Here is a 19837-nt window from a genome sequence, read left to right as displayed (position 1 = left end):
GGCACCCTGCTGTTCTATAAGTACAACTTATAAGTAGCAAAATAAGAAATTTCCTTTGTGTTTTTGTATCTCTAAAACGTCACATCCAGTTAATTAGCATAGAACAGGTGTTTTTTCAATGAACTGTAATAGTACATTCTAGAAGTAACTTTAATTTTTTTTTTAGAAATTATTAGCGATGGATAAATTTTTAGCGGAAGGAAATCAGAAGAGGAGAAATGAAAAGAGCTTGGAGAAAATCATAAAAACAAAAATGAACAATCATCAACAAAGAAGAAAATGTGTTGTCGTAAATATGATGATGATTATTTCGCGATATTATTTTCGTATACTGGTACCCAAGATTGTGTTCTACCTTTATGTGAAGCATGTGGTTTAAAATTGTCGAATGAATCAATGGTGCCGAGTAAATTGCAGCATCATTTTTCTATGAAACACCAATTTATCGTCAAAAGTATGGAATATTTTAAGACTTTAGGCTTCTATTAGAAAATAAGGTACAGAATTTTATAATATGGCTAAAATATCTGATTAAGCGCAAAAAGCCAACTATTTAGTAGCCGAACTGGTGGCAAAAGAAAAAAAAATCTCACTTGATTGAAAAAGTCTGGTTTTACAAGTATGTGGCAATCGTGAAATGTATTTTGGGAAGAGGAAGCTGGAAAAAAAAGAAATAATGGCAGTACCACTTTCGAACAGACAATTAGCAGGTATAAAAAATGATACTGAATGATAATTTGTTCGAAATATTAATAATCTTGGGCTGCTGTTTGCATTGCAAGTAGATAATTCCATACACATTAGCCTGAAAGACCAAATAATAGCATTTGTCAAGTTTATCGAAAACGACACAGTTATTAATCTTTTGTAGTTATAATGAACCGAAATAACAACATGCCAAGATATTTTCGAAGTAATGAATAATTATTTGCAAATGTGTGGTGTATTATGGAGATCGTGTGTTGGCATTTGTACCGACGGTACTCCCGTGATCACAGGAGCACTGAAACAATTTGTAAATTTAATCAAACGACACAGTTCAAATTTCATTACAACAAGAAATTCTGTTGGAATTTCAGTGTTTCCTCTGTTTTACGTAAACCAGAAAATCAACAATTTTCAATGTTTTCACTCGAACTGGACTATATTAAGTTACCCTGGAATGTCTATTATAAAATTGAGATCTTAATTTTTTTACAATTAATCTTCATTTTTATGATTTCTATTTATAATGCCTTGTGATAAAAAAAAAAAAAAAAACAACAACCAGGAATTCTGAACCATTTAGATGCGTCTAGACGTCTCAGAGGTCCCAATATGTGGCAATTGAACACATCCCCCGTCATTATCGACCGTCCATCTGCCTGAACAGTTCATTGTTCATATGACGGGTGCAGAGCTTTGTGCGGTTTCCTCAGTTTCCTCCACATACGCATCCTCCTGTCCCCTCGAATGAACTGGGAACAGGACTCGTCGGAATAGGAGATCCTGTTCCAAGGTGCAGTGCCTTTTCACCCCGTTAAGATATATCGTCCTGTGTAGTGGTTTTAGCAATGGGATTCTGGTGGCACAGCAGCTCCGATAACCTATTGCAGCTAATGATCATCTGAATGTCTTGGTGCAGACATTTCTGGCACCAACCTCGTTGAAGTTGGCGTTGATTTCGAACAGAGACAGTGCAATTTCTGTACCACCTCCGCGATAGAGCGATCAATACTTCAGTTAGACGCTATCATCCCTCTTTCGAAGTCGGTTAACTCACTAGGTTTATCAATATTAACATTGAATTACCGTCTACATGAATGAATTGTACCTATATACTTGCCACGCAGCGTGTTCGTCCACTAGTGAGAGGGGTGACAGCGTTCTGTTAGCCAGGATCCAGATATTCCATAAATTCTGTTCTTTTAGGGTATTCTGGTGAAACAGAGACAAGCAATATCAAACAAGTAATTGTCGGCAAAATTTGACAAAATATTGAGGGAATATTTTCCTGGTATTTCACTTGAACAGGCATATCCTCAGACGTCACTTTGAATGCCAAAATCTATCGTCTGTTGTGACTTATCAGGTACACCTCTCTATCAAAATGGCACAGATGCGTTCCAGCAGAATAATCCGCAGTGCCGTTGCCAAAACTGTTCGAGTTTTGTTTTTTTCCGAGGACGAAAGTGACTTCCAGATGCTATGGTCGCTGTTAGATATGAATCCCATTGAACATTTCCAGGATTGGGTTTATTGGCAAGTTTAGAATTTGAATTTTCCATTGAGTTTGCCAGCGGCTTAGCGAGTTCGTGTGGTGGGTACTAGTGGAAAGAGGAAGATATTACCACTATTATAAAGGCAGTCATGATGTTTTCAATGCAGATTTAATAAAAATAGCTTTGTTATTGACTATTTGTGTATATTTGTGAACATGAACATTTGTATAATAACCAATCCTTTATAACATGGTGAGTCAAGAAACAACTATGTTTGTTTATTTCAAAAAGTGGTTTTTGTTATTTATCTGATCTGTAATTCTTGCAAAATTATCTGATTGTTGAAAAACTTATTACTGTTAGCACCATTGCTTGACTCTTTTCATCTCACCATTGTGATGAATCCTACCAAACCCTTTTTAGTTTTCCAAAAATATGAGTATCGCAGAAAGAATCAGGAGTTCTTTTCTTCTGCCAATGCTCTTTATCTCGTTTAAATGCAGGTTTTCATTTAAACCTTAACTTTTCCAATTAGCATCTCAGGATGTCATCGATAATTCTTGATATAAATTCCGCGAGGGAACCCTCTTTTATCTTCCATAGTGGAAGTTTCAGTTTAATGTGTTGTCTCTCAGGGAATCCAGAATATCAAGAATTGTTATTATTTTTTTTTTTTTCAGGACTGCATTATACGCAGAATATCTTCGAATTTCTCATATGAAATCGAAATCTTGTTGTGTATGAGTTTTTCTTTATATTTTAATTATTTTGTTCTTCTGTGAAGTTTAAGGCCTGACTCCTAAGTTGATATCAAAACGTTGCCCACATCAATAATGCCCTGACAGGCCACAAAATACTTTGAGTTCATGAATACATTTAAGAGATTTTATTGTAATCTTTCTGAAGTCATTGGTAAGATCACTTCTGTATATTAATAAGTGTTGACACAACCTTGAATCTACACAGCAGGTGTAGATTCAAAAGAGAACTGGGTATTTCTTGTTTATCAGTTTATTATTGGGTTTGCATGCATACAGAACAGGTTATGAAAACGTTGAAACAAATTTGAACGAAATTTCTTTTAAATATATAAAAAATAATATATTGTGTTATCCATTTTAAAAGTAACGCAAAGAATTTTCACTCAGTAGCCAAAATATTAGAAACCTTTTGCATTTGCTCTCATATGACCAAAATTTCCTCATTATCTGGTAAATACTGTAAGCTTTCCTGGAGTTTCTTAATCAATCCAATCATCAGCAAGACAGGTTCTTTCAATTTTCAGAAAGTTGTTCTTGGAGCGCGATTTGCAGGAGTGGAATTTTCAAAAAAGTAAATCACTAGCGTGTTAGAAGAAGTTATGTCAAAAGCGAGCAAAGATTGGATGAAAAAAGAAAAATGCAGTTCTAAAATGAAGGAATACAGCGGAAAGTCGGTAATTTAAGGATGCGGCCACAGAAGTTTAATACCAATTCTGCTTCACAACAGAGTCAAGTTGTTTTTTTTGAACGAGTGTTAGTGTGAATCGATGGCGTGAGCCTCGTATATCCGTGCATTCAGACTTAACTGTCCAACACTGAAAGAATGGAGATTGAACTTAATATTCGATATATTCTGTTGCTTCGAACTGGGCAAGTCATACCCTTAGAAGTTCAGATGGTCAGGTTACCTGCAAGAAATATCTTTTTTTTTTTTTTGTCGTATCTGACGAAATTCATCCTGCATTGCTTCACTTTTAACATCCTTGCAATGAATTGTTTTAGTGCTATTGCACAGTGCAAATATTAAAACTGAATAGTCCGAGGGACATAAAGGTATTTTAAACATCTGCTCTGGCGGCTTAATTTTTCAGATCTGAATCCAATTGAGGATGCCTAGAATTGTTGGAATGGGCATGTCAACTTCGCAGTATTATGTCAACCACAGTACTGAAAAATATCCTCATGGAAGAATGGGCAAATCTGCTGCTACACGTCCACAAATATTTAGTGCAATATTTGGCACGAGGTTTATGGACAGTATTTCGAGAAAAAGCTGACTCTACCTAGGTATTTTATAAAGGTTTCAAAATTTTTGGACACTGAGTATATATTTGATTACTGAACATGGTATTTATGACTTTTTACCGTTTATTTTAGGGAATATGTGACATATGAATAGAAAACAGAGTTAAGGTGAGCGCTCTTGGTGGAAAGAACTAAATATCAAAAGAATTTGAATCACTACTGAATTATCAGTTTTAAAGGATTCAGTTGGAAAATATTTAAAACAGATTGAAAATTTAAGATAATCGAAAATGATAATCGAAAACACGATATAATTTGAAATGGCAAACCGGAAACTATATACTTAGAATCTGCTTCGCTAATTCAAACAAGGTTTGTTTGAAGATTTTTTCTGCACATTGGCAGAACTGCAGAACTTAACAGGAAAAATAAATGAAATATTGGGCGTAGTAACAAACAGGAATATTGCACAAAAGAAATAAGAAACTTTTTAAGACATGGAACCATCAGATTATAATTAAATTACTTCATAACGATTGTGATCGAAAAAAAAAAGGCATTAACACATCAATTGCAGACCATAAAGAAAGATGTTTCATTTATGTGCTTACGTGGAAGAAGTTCTCGTAGTTCAGATAATACATTCATGAGGTTTTTACCTGAGCAACAAGTGGTTAGTAATTCTCAGTAAGACGAAGCCTTAAAAGTTATCTCAAAGGTCACTTTGCAGAAAAACACTTCAGGTGTCCAAATCCTGTGAAATATTACTCACTTGCAAACAAGATACCATAGCATATCTCAGAATTCATACTGGGAAAAAACGGTTTGGCTCTTCAACCAATAAGTTTTCACAAAGAAAATGAACAAAAAATCACCTGAGGATGAATTTCAGAAGAAACCGTTCATCTGCCCAACCTGGAAGGGAAGTTTGCAAAAGGCAGGTAAACTCGGAAAACCTTTCAGGATTCATAAAGGAGAAAAACCTTTCAGTTGTCCAAGCTGTGAGAAGAAGTTCTCAAGTGAAAACAGCCTGCAATATCATCTCAAAATTCATTCTGGAGAAAAACCTTTCACGTGTCCAACATGTCAGAAGAAGTTCTCCCAGTCAGCGAGCCTCAGAGGCCATGTCAGAATTCATACTGGAGAAAAGCCTTTCAGTTGCCCAAACTGTGAGAAAACGTTTTCATGTAAAACGATCTTGCAAAGTCACCTCAGAACTCATACCGGAGAAAAACCTTTCACGTGTCCAACATGTGAGAAGAAGTTCTCCCAGTCAGCGAACCTCAGAGGCCATATGAGAATTCATACTGGAGAAAAGCCTTTCAGCTGTGTAAAGTGTGACAAGAAGTTCTCAAGTAAACCTACCCTGCAAAAGCATATCAGAATTCATACTGGAGAAAAACCTTTCAGCTGTCCAACATGTCAGAAGCAGCTCTCAGATAAAAGCAGCCTGAACGGTCATCTCACAATTCATAGTGGAGAAAAACCTTTCAACTGTCCAACCTGTGAGAAGCAGTTCTCAAGGAGTGGATACCTCCAAAACCATCTCAAAGTTCATTCTGGAGAAAAGCGTTTCTGCTGTCCAACCTGTAAGAAAACGTTCTCAAGGAGAGAACACCTCAAAACCCATCTAAGAGTTCATACTGGAGATAAACCTTTCAGCTGTCCAACCTGTGAGAAGAAGTTCTCACAGAGAGGAAACCTCGCAAAACACCTCAGAATTCATACTGGCGAAAAAGCGTTCAGCTGTCCGACCTGTGAGAAAAAGTTCACAGATAGCGGAGACCTCACAAAACACCGCAGAATTCATACTGGAGAAAAACCTTTTAGCTGTCCAATCTGTGAGAAGAAGTTTTCAAAGAAACACAACCTCACAGTACACCTCGTTATTCATAGTGGAGAAAAGGCTTTCAGCTGTCCAAACTGTGAGAAGAAGTTCGCAAGGAAAGAAGAACTGAAAACCCATTGCAGAGTTCATACTGGAGAAAAACCTTTCAACTGTCCAACTTGTGGAAAGAGCTTCCCTTACAGATCAACCTTAAAAAGGCACCTCAGATTTCATGGTACAGAAAAAGCTTTCATCTGCAATGTCTGTGAGAAAAAGTTCTCAACGAGAATAGGATTCCAAACCCATCTGAGAATTCATACTGGAGAAAGACCTTTTTGTTGCCCAACCTGTGAGAAAAAGTTCTCAAGAAGAAAACAGCTCCAAGCCCATCTCAGAGTTCATACTGGAGAAAAGCCTTTCAGCTGTCCAACCTGTCGGCAGAAGTTCTCGCTGAAAATTCACCTCCAATGCCACCTTAGAATTCATACAGGAGAAAAACCTTTCAGCTGTCCAACCTGTGAGAAAAGGTTCTCCGTGAGGGTACACCTCCAAACCCATCTCCGAGTTCATACTGGAGAAAAACCGTTTAGTTGCCCAACCTGTGAAAAGAAGTTCTCACAGAGTTCCAACCTTGCAAGGCATCTCAGAATTCATAGTGGGAAAAAACCTCCCAACCAGTGAGATTAAATTCTCACAGATAATCTCTTGCAGCACAACTCAGTAATCATAGTAGACAAAATCTTTCAGCTGCACCACCTGTAACAGTTCGTGTGGACAGCAGAACTACAAAACCATCTCAGAATTCATATTGGAGAAAATGCTTTCAGCTCTCCAGTCTGAAGAATTTCTCAAAGAGAGGAATCCTCACAACACACCACAAAATGCATAGTCGAGTCAAGCCTTTCTGCTGTGAGAAGAAATTCTGAGAAAGAGAAAGAGAGAATGCCTCCGAACCCATTTCAGTTTTAGGACTTCGGAAAACTCTTCAGCTGTCAGCATATGAAAATTTCTCACATTGAGGACACCTTACAACACAGCTCGCAAATTATAGTGCAGTAAACCTTTCTGCATTCCTATCTGTGGAAGTTCACACCTAATGATTCTTAATGAATAAACACATTTCTGCTGTCCAACCTGTGAGAATTTGTCACAGACAGTAATGCAATGACCAACTCAGATATTGGAGAACAACCTTTCAGTTGCATAAACTTTGAGTTTTCACTGACACGATACCTTAAAATCCGTCTCACAATTCATATTGTAAAATTATTTCAGCTGCACAACCTTTTGGAAAAGGTTTTTGCAGAATAGGTCTACTCCAAAACCAGCTCATAATTTATACCGCAAAAAACCCGTTCAGCTGACAAACCTGTAATACGTCCTCATGGAAACAAAACCTCAAAGACCTACTCAGAATTCCTATTGAAGAAAGTTGTTTCCGCTGTCTAACAAGTGAGAACTACTCATTGATTAAAATCCTCAAATACATTTTGAGGGGTTATAATGGGAAAAAAAAAAAGTATTTCATTTTCTAATCTGCGTAAAAAAGTTCTCAAAGAAAGGCACTTCAAAAATAATCTGAGAATACTTAATTATGAGAAATATCTTAGATATTTAACTTGTCCTAGTATGTTTCCTCAAAAAAAAGTCTGATTAGTCATTTCCAAGTTCATTCTGAGCAAAACTTTCCAATCCATGAGAAGATGATTTCAGATTGAGCAAAACTCAAATACGATCAGTGTTTGAGAAAACTCAAAAACCAATAACCTTTTAGCTATTGATTTTCGAGTCACACGTGTTAACACGATTAAATAAAGAAATGAAGGGGACATCATTGTACATATCGATAATAAAATTTCAAATATGAAGCGTTCATTAAAAGAACCAATTTCTGTAGCAATTCTTAATTATCAGATCCTGCAGTTCTTGTGAAAAAATTGCATGATAAATAAAACTAACAACCCATGTGTGGATTCATAATGAGAAAATCCCTTTTATCTGTCCAATTTTTCTTAAAATGTTTTCAAGAAATGGACCTGTCGTAAGAGATCTTTCAGTTTATTCTGGAGAATACCATTCTTCGTTAAGTCCAGTGAAGAGGGCTGAGAAATATATCTCAAACGATCGCAGTGTGCATACAAGAGAGAAATCGTTCACTTGGTATTCATTGCAAAGAGGAACAGAAAGGACACTCATAAAAACAGCACAATATGCGTTCAAAGGAGAAACATTTTAGCTGTTGGAACAGGTAAGAATTCCTTAGAAAAAACGAACACTTCTGATTTTCTACCAGTTGAAATTGTATGATTAAAATTGTTATGTAGGTAACATCTGAATGACAATGAAATCCAGGGTGAAAATGAATGTATGAACCAGAGCTGTGATGCTCAATACGTTCTAAGTTGATATCAATCTTTATAAAAGAAAAAGAGAATTTTACCTCAATATGATACTCTCCAGAAATTAAAACGAAAACAATTAAAACTCGAAAATCTTACCTTACAGTAAGAAATCAATTTAACGCAATTATGAATTAAGAAAAAAATTAAATTAAGGAGAAAATTGTAAAACGATTTTCCTTCCTGAAGCTAACAACGTTTTTCGACCGTACGTTTTGATCATAGCAATGAAAGTTACCGAAGAGGAGACAGCATGGAACTTAAATAGGATTTGTCTTCGCGCATTCGCGTAAAAGACCACGAATCGAAGATGAGATCTGGCCTGCGAACATTAACAGAATTTTCGTATAATTTAATTTCTAAGCCTTCTGCAATTAATAGTCGTGTGTAATTACGTTCTATTTTTCTTCCAACTCATTTTGGCCCCATTAAAAAAAAAAAAAAAATTGTTTTTCGTTAATGGCGTGAAAGGCTAATTCTGATACTGCTGAACAAGAAGTACAAACTTAAAGTTTGCTCTATTCTTAAAGATCCACAAATAATCCCTACATAAGATATTACAGATACTTGATAACAAAACAAAAATACTCCTACTGTACACTAAAACACCAACCACATCAAACTCTAGTAATTTTTCACAGATTCGTGAGTGAAATGTTATTTCCGAAAGCTATTACAAAACGATACTTCGTTACATGTCAGCCAGCGCAGTAGTGATTTCAAAGGCTACTGCACTTGCTTATTTGTTCCTAATTAGTTGCGAATAGATTTGAACTGCCTCCGCGAATAAATCTAATATGGTTTCTTCGTCACAATATCGTCACAGGGTTTTTCACTCGTGGAATTACATCAACTAGGAAAAAAACTGAAAGTGTTTAATTTAAACATTAATGATAATATGTATTCTGCTTCAGATTCACTTAGTTCGCATAGATATTTCATATAATATGTAGGGATATTCGCAAAAGAGTTTACTAACTTCTCATCTTAAATTATAGTTTTATTCAGTAACGGCAATAAAGGTGAGGGTAAAAATTAAAAATAAAACAATTTTTTTTGAGACCTGAAATTTGAGGTCCCCCTCGATTTAAGAGGCCACAGGCGCGCGCCTCGTGCGCCTGTGCGGAAATCCACCACTGCTACCTACACCAAAGCTTGCAACAATTGTAAGGCAATTATTAATCAGTCCAAACAAAGTTTGAACAGACTAAGAGTAGAAAACTTGCTTCTTGCCCCAATGGGGGCCGAACATTCTGGTCTATTGCCAAAGCTATTGGCCGCAACTTTTGCCCATCTCTGCTCAACCTTTGTCAAAACCAGGTGGTTCTGTTGTCACTTCAGCCAAGAATAAATCTGACGTGCTAGCCTCCTATTTTTCTTCCAACTCATGTATTAATGATCTTGGTAAAATAGCTCCCACCATTCCCAACACGATCCGCTGAACGCCTCCTATGGTCTTCCGTCAAAAAGATGTCAGAAGGACTTTGACGAATCTTGATGCTAAGAAAGTTCCAGGTCCTGATGGTATTTCTCCACTTGTTCTCAAAACCTGTGCTCCTGGATTTCATCCTGTTCTTTACCGCCTTTTTTTCACTTTCTTATTCCAAAGGTGGTTTTTCCTCTGCTAGCAAATTTATTCATATCCAGCCTGTTCTTAAAAAGGGCGACAAATCCCTCCCATCCAATTATCGTCCCATTGCAATTACTTCTACTCTTTCTAAAGTAATGGAGAAATCAATTAACCGCCAACTCTTAAACTACCTAGAAACCTAACGTCTGATCAACGATCGCCAGTATGGATTCCGTCAGTGTCGATTCACTGGTGATATTCTGGCTTACGTTACTCATTTATGGACTAATTCAATGGAAAGGTTCGGTGAAACACAAGTAGTTGCTCTTGACATCTCAAAGGCTTGCGATCATGTTTGGCATAAAGTTCGTTCTTCTAAACAAGCTTCCATCTTATGGTTTGCCAACTGTTTTTAGTAATTGGTTATCCAGTTTTCTCTCTGATCGCTCACTGAGGGTGATGGCTCTCTGTCTTCTAACTTTCTCACTAATGCTGGTGTCCCCCAAGTTCAGTTCTTTCCCCCACTCTTTTCCTCTTGTGTATTAATGACCTTCTTCCATTGACTGGAAATCCTATCCATACCTTTGCCGATGACAGCACATTGCATTCCACTTTCCATTTTGAGAAAACTTGCCCTGTTCAATCAGCTTCAACTTCTCGAAAATCTGCTACCAATTCCTTAAATGCCGATCTCCAGGTAACTCTCTAGTGGAGCAAAGACAACTTAGTTGATTTCAATGCTTCTAAAATTCAGTCTCGTCTTATATATCTCAAAAAGGATTCTTCTGCTGCTATGCTTATCTTTGGTGGTACTTTGATTTCTAGGCAAAATGATATCTCTTTTGGGGATTACCCTGGCTTTTAATCTCTCTTGGCACAAGCAAATTACAAATATTGCTTCCTATTTTCTCATTCGCTCTCGGCGTTACTTTTCTTCGAAACTCCTGTTAACCCTGTACAAATCGCAAATCCGCCCTACCAAGGAATATTGTTCCCACATATTGGGTGGTGCTTCCAAAACCTCTCTCAGGCTTCTTGATTCCATTCAGAAGAGTTTTCAGTTAGATTAATTAATGATTCATCTCTAACAGAGTCTTTCCACTCACTGTTCCACAGACGTACTGTTTCCAACTCTTCTACAGATATTTCCATGAGATATTTCCAGTTCTCTGAATTGTCTTCTATAATTCCTGCTCTCTCTTTCAAAACAGTCTGAACACGTGCCTCCACAAGCCAACGTCTATTTACTGTCCAACTTCAAACTCACAGAACCAACTTTTCATCTCCCTCGTTTATTCATTCCACTGCCGTTTTCTGGAACAACCTTCCTTCTTTCGTATTTCCTGAAAATTACAGTCTACAGAAGTTCAAGTCCAATGTCAACAAACATCTGCTTTCGTCTTCTTAACCTTCAACCCAAGCACGGTTCTAATACGTCTGATGCTTGGGGTTTACATAAAAAAATAAATCCATCAGGGGAAAAGTTTTATGCTGTCAAAAAGGTGACTGTGGTGGTTTCAGACAATTTTTTGTTGCTATACGGTGGGACCAAATGATTAATTTACCGACAGTAAATTCGAAATGTGAAGTTGTCAAGGAATTATCTTGATTAATCTTGGAAACTACTAGTCTTTTCGTACCAACTAAAATACTCTTCTAGGTTTAGGTCTAAATGTAGGTCAGAAAAACTAATGAGACTAATGGCAGACAAGTCCCCCAAGCTTCGGCGATGACCCCCTTGTTATTTCTTGTATTTATCACTGATATTGACTATGTACCAGGACGAATGTCCACGTTTACAGAAGATACAAAGTTTGTAAGGGTTGTTAATGACAGTAGACCACTGGAATAGGATCAGGAAAAGTTGAGCAAATGTGCTGAGAAGGGGCAACTGAAGTGTAACTTTGAAAAATGCGAAATACTAAATATGTGTAGCAGTAACCCCAGAGAAAGGTACTAACTGTGCGGTATTACACTTGGGACAGTGGAGAATGAAAAACACCTGGAGATTTTTTTTAAGTCATGTATGAAGTTTTCAGGGCAGTGCAGGCAGTTTGCCAAAACACACCTCTTGGAGTCTTGTATACGATATAGAGGAATTTTGCTAACAGGGATAATGAGGTAATTATTCCTTTCCTGCTGAAAGTGTGGCCATGCCACACTTTCAGGTGCATTCAGGTCTGGAGGTCTTATTTTAGGAAGGATGTAGAGCTGCTCTATCGAGAATAGAGAAAAGCCAGGAGATTGGTGAGGACAACAAAGGTTGATTGGTTACTTCCTCAGATTACGCACATGAGGCGGCGTAAATTCAATTGAAGAAATTGAATTTCTTCAATTGTATTAACAAAATAGATGTGCGGAAATTTTCCTGTAGCTGGCTGTTGCTGGTTGTTGGAACAAACTTCTACCTGTCCTTTTGCTAGTTGATATCTTAAATAAATTCAATGAATAAATGGAAAAAATGTAGTAGCTAATGAACAAGAGATCCCTGATGTTTTTTTTTTTTTTTTTGGCTGGTGCTGTATTAGCTTGAATTTTTGCATTATATTGATTACTAATTTTAATGCTAAGATCTGCTTCCCATTTCATTTTAACACAAAAACTAACAATTTTTATTTCTTTTTTTTGTGACATCACTTTTCATTTCACAGGATGTTATGATACAGACACTGTAGAAAAAGCTCCACAAGACATTTTGACATTTTAAACTGTTTTTGTTGCTAAGTTTTAAATCCTCATTAACAATTCTGGTTTGCTGCTTTCACTTTTGTTTATGTTTCATTCAGTGAACGAATAATCATCGTGTCCTGCTATAGTCCTATTTGAAAAGAGACAGGAAATAGTAATTTGATTACACGCTCTCCTTTCTCTTATGTTTCACTCTTGATCAAGACCGCACAAAAGCAACTGGGGACTCTGAGAAAATATTACATTCCGGTTCCCACCCGATAGTTTTGTTTGTTATTCGAAACCCGTGATAACTCCCTTTCTGAAATTTTACCTTCAGTGAAAGGGAAGCATCCTCTATTGCACGGCCCTGCTCCTCTTTTATCTGAAAATCACTCAACATCCTCAGCATTCTATGGCGAGTTGGTGCTCAATTTTAAGGCGTCAAACTTTTCTTTCGAATTAAAAAGAAAAATTAGGTTTTCTCAGAGTTATTTCATCTAACTATTTGTAAATTGCGTGTATTCCTTGGTTGCTTTGCTGGATGAAAAATCCCAATCCCGGAATGGAAAAATTCCGGTTAAATTCCATTGTGTCCTCAATGGGATTAGAACTCAAACGGTTTCCAACCAGTGTGGAGAGGACGGTAACGATATCACTGTGCTAACACGCAGAGTTTTCTGCTGAGCTCTTTAACTTAAACAGATTAATCCCCCTTTTCTTCAACAGAGGCGACAAACCTAACGAATGTACGCTCGAGGCACATTGTCTCCAGACTGCCATCGGAAGTAATAAAAGAAATCACATGACATCCACCAAAGCCAAGGTCCACCAGTGCCAGTAAAGGACGTAGTGGGAGAGGGAGTGTTGGATTACAGGCAAAATAGAGAAAGTGATTCAGTTTCTCAAGAGGGAATGCAGTTCAAAAGTAATCTTATCTTCTTCTGCCGCCCTTGTAATGGCGTTTCTTGGGATCAATCAGTGAATTTCTTGTGGAACACTTTTGCAATTTGCCAATCATGATAATGCCATATTAGTGTAGAAGGATAAGAAAGGTAAGAAATTTACAATATAATGGAATAAAATAGTGAATTTCAGAGTTCAGGTAAAATGTAATGACGAAATGGAGCTTTAGTTTTGATAATTATTTTCTCAAATAGATTTGATACTTTTTAAGTGTCATTTTGGAAATTTTAAACCTTTGAACTAAAATCCATATCATCCGATTCTATACGTGTTCAATCTCGTTATTATATCTGTAGATAATATTTCTAGATCTTAGCAGTTTAAGACGTGCATAGCTTATTCTGAACATTTAGGGAAAAAAGTGGCATTTCATTTAATCGTTTCTACCTTTTTTTTTACCCAAGTCATTTTCTTTTTTCTTTCCTGTTGTTCATGTTCTTTTTTTTTTTCCGTTTTGTTTCTTTTATAGAACGATTATTGTCCCGATGATTTTTATTAATATTTAATGATTGCAGGAGGAATTATCATTGTTCTAGACAATTCCAAAACAAGGGCAAATGGAGAACATACCCTAATACAGGAGTCGGCAATCTGTTTTTTTTTAAGTGAAGAGCCATTTTTGATCTAATTAAAATAAGAGAGAATCCGAAGAGCCACACTTCAGCTCAAGCTGGAGGGGGTGGAAGTTTAAGAAACGGAATAGAATGGAAAGGTGTTTTATTAATTAAAATAATATATTTTGAAATATTATTTATTAATAATATTTCTAATTAATGTGACCTTTGCTGCTGAACTTCTTGAGCGAAGCTCTCAGCATTAGGGAAGTTTGCCTTAATTTTGATCTTTAAGTATGCTGAGAGATTCGCATTGTTCAGACGGTTTCTTGATATATTTTTAATATAGTTCAGGTTCGAAAAAATTTTCCCGCAGAAATTCTTCGAACCAAAATCTGAGAGAAGTCCAAAAGCAAATATTTTTAAATTTACATACGTGTCCGGTAAGCTACACGACGCATGGAACACAATTTGGTCTTGCTTTTTATCAACTCATCTATCTATGTCGAAATCCAAGAGCAGCCTTTTGCCTCTCCAAATCCTCAATTTCAGATTTAAGGCATTTAAAATAAATTTTCTGTTTATACTCCGGCACGACAACCAAGTCAGTAGAGTTTACAATAAATCGTCAATACAAATATTTATCTTATTTAGTAGTCACGGGCTTGAACCTCGGTCCACTCAAGGAACGCGTGCTATGCACTCTCGCTCTTGACCACTGGGCTACGTCAAGCTTGCACTCCACATGTCCTTGATTTTTAAGTCCTCTTAACTCCATTTCAAACTTTGATTCATGTAGACTAAAAGTTAAAGAGCCGTATTTAAATGCTCAAAGAGCCGCATGCGGCTCGCGAGCAACAAGTTGCCGATCCCCATCCTAATAGGTTATGAACTGTATAGTGTATAAGATTGACGTCGTTTATTTATTTATTTGGAACCTCTTATGAACTGTCTATCTTGTGCTGACCTTTTCTTGCATCTCTAAAGTTTCATCTAGGTCAACGAGACTAAACCTGAATTCATTAGTAAGATCTCTTCTGTACTTTAATACAACAGTTGGCAAATTGCGGGAAATAACGTAACATTTTAAGTGATGATGTAACGGAATTTATGTAATCAGAATTAAAAGTAATTTTTTATTATACACCCATGAATGCTGACCCTGGTTTGAGAAGAGGTAAACAAATTTAAACAAAAATTATTTTGAATATACAAAATCTAATACATTATATAATAAAAAAGGAAAACATCATAAAAAAGGAATAGAGAAAATTTTCAGTAACTGGCCAAAAAATTAGAAACATTTTGCGATTGATATCAATAGATAATTGCCAAATCGCATGAACAAAAGTTCCTTGCTATAATTGAGAAAACAAGAAATTCCTGATTCGTCTGATGTAATCATCTCAAAAATAAAACGAGTGGAAGATAAAAGCAGAAATCAAATATAGAACGAATACATGGGGCAAAAATTCTATATTTGAAGAAAGAGACCGCAGGAATTACGAGCAAATTGTATGTCAGAATAGAATGCACTGCAGGAAATGGAAGAAAAATGCAAATTAGTCAAATAATTCAAAGTGTGCTACGCCCGTTACGTGTTGAATGATTTAATAGCAGTCGGTTTTGGCTTCTTCGCTTTTCCTTTACGACTAAGGCTTCAAGGACTCTTCATCGTTTATATTTGCTGTATCAACCTCCATGACTCCTTCTTCCAAATTCACTTCTAATATTTCTTGGGAGATGTAAAGCTCTGAAGATGTGGGTGGAACTTCTCCAGTTTCTTTGTTCAACCACATCGCACGCTGTAATTTCTTCCGCTGTTGAAATAGCTTAGATCTCTTCTTTGTGCTCAATGGAGGTGAATTCGGTGGTCGCCTTGCACGTATACGTGCTCTATACGCCTAACATTGCTCGCTATTAGTCTTCAACATGTGGAATTTACTTTTCCGTCGAAAAATTTTATTAAATACGGTGGACAACGACGAAAGAAATAGCATGACGCAACCAGTAGGGGTGCTGATTGTGTTATGCGTTGTTTGTGCCTGGTAGTGAGTGGCGCAATGGTGGGGAGATGAATCATTTCGTGTCGCATTTCCTTGGTGATTTTTGGCAAACCATGGAGGCATTGCACTTGTTCGTGCTCCATACACCTTACAATGCTTACTACAGTGGACTCCCGTTTTACGATTAGTTCGCTGTACGATCAAATCACTTTACGATGAACGCTCCTTAACAAATACCATCCACTACACGATATGTAGTAAGTGCCGGTCATTGTGATCACGTTTACGAACTGAATTTTAATTCTATTAATTGCGAGTGTAATAAGCGAAAATGGGAGTAATATTATCCGCAGGTTATAAAAATAAAGATATGAAGCAGGAATTTACACTTTATTACCTTACCAATTAAAAAGAAAAGAAGGGACCCACCTCCCAGTTACTAACCGGGCTTAATTTCGGTGAGCGTACGTGAACTAAGGATGTCAGTCTAGTATGATATTTAACTGTTCAGAGGACCTATAATACGTTAACTTATGGCAACGGTCGCATTTTCGTTGCGTTTTTGTGTCACTGCACGAACGCAAGTTACTCGCGTCTGAATTTCACTTCAGAAATTTAAACTAAATGGTCTGAGAGACATTCAAATATATCCAAGATATATTCTATCCGCTTCAAAGTCCAGATGCTGTTTCAATTGAGAATGCCTGGGATGTTGTATAGGGTAATTCGGCCTCTCCGTTCTCTGCCAATCAAAATACAACAGCTGCCAAATATCGTGATGGAAAAGTGGTCAAGTCAAATCCCTGAAACACAGTGAAATCCATGCCACGAAATCGTGGCATGGAAATCGTGTTCCAGGGATTCGACTTGACCACTTTTCCATCACGATATTTGGCAGCTGTTGTATTTTGATTGGCAGAGAACGGAGAGGCCGAATTGCCCTATATAATTACATCATGCAATTCGGAAAAAGTTGTCTCTCTAAATATTGAATAAAAGATTAAATTTTTTTGGTTGGTGAGTGTATATCACTTCATTGAACACGGCATTTATACGACTATTTTCCATTTACGTTTTGTTGGGAGAATATAGCATATGAATAGAAATATCCAAAGCGAACGATGTGAATAGAAAAAACATCACATGAACACATATCACCAGTGAAGAAAGAAGAAGAAACATCACAAGAACATGTATCAATAGCGAAGGAATAATTTAAAATAATTCAATAATAAGATTTTATTTAAAACAAAGTGACGACTTCTACTAATTGAAAAATTCCATATAATTCTAAAGGAAAGAATAGAAACTTAGCAACTGCTTCACCTATCTGTGTGAAGATATTTCTGTGGACAGTCCTGCAGTCAGCAGAACCTACAGGAAAAATTAATGGTACCATGGAAGAAACACCAATTAAAAATATTACCCAAAAGCAGCACTTTATGAGTCAAACTCCCATTTGGTTATAATTAAGTAACTTCATAAAGAATGTGGACAATCAGATTTTTATACAAACTTTCTTGCATAAAAGAAACCGATATGAACCATTCAAAATGTATTCTAATCGAATCACCGAGTAAGCTGACGCTCTATCTCTGAAAACATACGTCTAAACAATAATGAAAAAAAATATATTCACTAGGAAACACAGGTGCTCAATGTCTTTCATAACTAGCCTTTTAGTTGTCATATTTCAGCATTTCTCACTCCAGACATTTCGCGGTTAGTAATATTGAAAACACACTTCCAATAAAATTTCTCCTACGAAGACCAAATGAAGAGCTTCTGAAGCGCATTTGTCGCTTCATAATGAGAGATATCTTAGAAATTTGTTGGAAGAAGTTTTCACACAGAAAAAATCTTGAAACACAGCATAGAGACCATAAATGGGAAGAACCATTTCAGCTGTTCAAACTGCGATGAGAATTCTCACTATGCTAGTCTTAAGACTAGTTGAGATGACCTTTAAAGGTCATCTCAAAGTTCACTGTGCTACAAAAACTTTCACCCGGATAATTTATGGTATGTTTCTCATTAAAAGAGTTTAATGAGAAACATACCATAAGTATGGTATCTCATTAAAAGTATGTAAAGTATTAAAAATGAGATACCATAAGTATGGTATCTCATTAAAAGTATGTTTCTCATTTCATGAAACATCTCATAGTTGGTAATGGGGAAATATTTGCCGTCAAAGCTATGAAAATTTCTCAGAGGGAAAAGGTAAAAAAAAAAAAAAAATTCAGATATGATATTAAGGTTCGCTGTCAAACCTCTGTGAAGAAATTGTCACGGAGAGAAGACCTACGATTCTATCGTAGCATTCCTACTGGACAACGTTTATACTATTATACCTGTGAGATGTTGTCATGGAGAGGGCCTCTCTCAAGAGGCCTGAGGATTCAAAGTGGCGAAAAAACTTTCAGCTGTCCAATCTGTGAGAAGAAGTTCTCATGGACAATACACCTACAAATCCATCTCAGAGTTCATACTGAAGAAAACCTTTTAGCTGTGCAAACTGTGACAAGTTCTCACGGAGAGGAATCCTCGCAACACACCTCAGAATTCATACAGAAAAAACACCTTTCTTCTGTTCAAACTGCGAGAAGTTCTGAAGGAGAGGAGATCTCAGAATTCATAATGGAGAAAATGTTTCAGTTGTCCAACCTATGAGAAGTTCTCACCGAAAGGAACCCTCACAAGACACCTCAGAATTCATACTGGAGAAAAACCTTTCTGCTGTCCATTCTGTGAGAAGCAGTTCACACAGAGAGGAAACCCCAGAGAACACCTCAGAAACCATAATGAAGTAAAACCTTTCAGCTGTCCAACTCGTGAGAAGTTCTCATGTAGAAAAGAACTCCCAATCCATCTCAGATTTCATACCAAAGAAAAACCTTTCGCCTGTCCAACGTGTGAGAAGTTCTCTTGAAGAGAACACCTAATACCACACCTCAGAATTCATACTGGAGAAAATCCGTTCAGTTGTCCATCTTGTGAGAAGTTCTAAGAGAGAGGATACCTCACAAGACACTTCAGAATTCATAGTGGAGAAAAAACTTTCAGCTGTCCAACCTCTGAGTCTGTGCCGTAGCACAGTGGTTTCGTCACCGTCCTCACCACACCGGGTATAAAAGGCACGGGTTCAAATCTCGTCGATGACGGGAGGAACTTTAATGGGCTTTTTTCACTCGGTAGCTGAGTTAGTCGGTCTCAGGCATAGATAGCAAGGCGTTTTCCTCCAGAAACTGGGGTATTTTCGTCCAGCAAAACAGGCAAATCGACCAGAGAACATACGCAATTTACAGACAAAATACATATATGGGTATATATTAGAAATAATGGGTGGCCCTAATATAATAATTTGATTTTTTTTGTGTCCAACCTGCGAGGAGAAGTTCTCACGGAAAGATCACCAAATCCATCGCAGAGTTCATACCAAAGAGAAACCTTTTGCTCTCCAACCTGTGAAAAAAAAGCTCTCACAGGGAGGAGACATCACAAGACTCTTCAGAATTCAGAGTGAAGAAAACCTTTCAGCCGTCCAACCTGTGAGAATCAATTCTTACTGAGTGGAGACCCCTCGACGCACCACAGAATTCGTAGCGGAGAAAACATTTGCTATCTAACCTGTGAAAGC

The 19837-nt window shown here is 36.9% G+C and overlaps 1 protein-coding gene across 1 annotated transcript; it reads left to right on the top strand.

Moving 5' to 3' along the window:
* Positions 1 to 5066: 5066 nt before the first annotated feature.
* Positions 5067 to 19129, top strand: LOC150079729 (uncharacterized). The gene is made up of 2 exons (XM_090383195.1): positions 5067 to 6712; positions 18856 to 19129. Exons 1-2 carry the CDS (start codon positions 5067 to 5069, stop codon positions 19127 to 19129), a joined length of 1920 nt encoding a protein of 639 aa, XP_090239321.1.
* The last annotated feature ends 708 nt before the right edge of the window (positions 19130 to 19837 follow it).

Source organism: Mastigoproctus giganteus, chromosome 10, assembly GCF_048544385.1.
Source record: "Mastigoproctus giganteus isolate SK-2022 chromosome 10, ASM4854438v1, whole genome shotgun sequence".
In the NCBI taxonomy this organism is placed as follows: Eukaryota; Metazoa; Arthropoda; class Arachnida; order Uropygi; family Thelyphonidae; genus Mastigoproctus; species Mastigoproctus giganteus.
The sequence above is the reverse complement of the archived record's forward strand: the minus strand, read 5'-3'. Positions and strand labels throughout refer to the sequence as shown.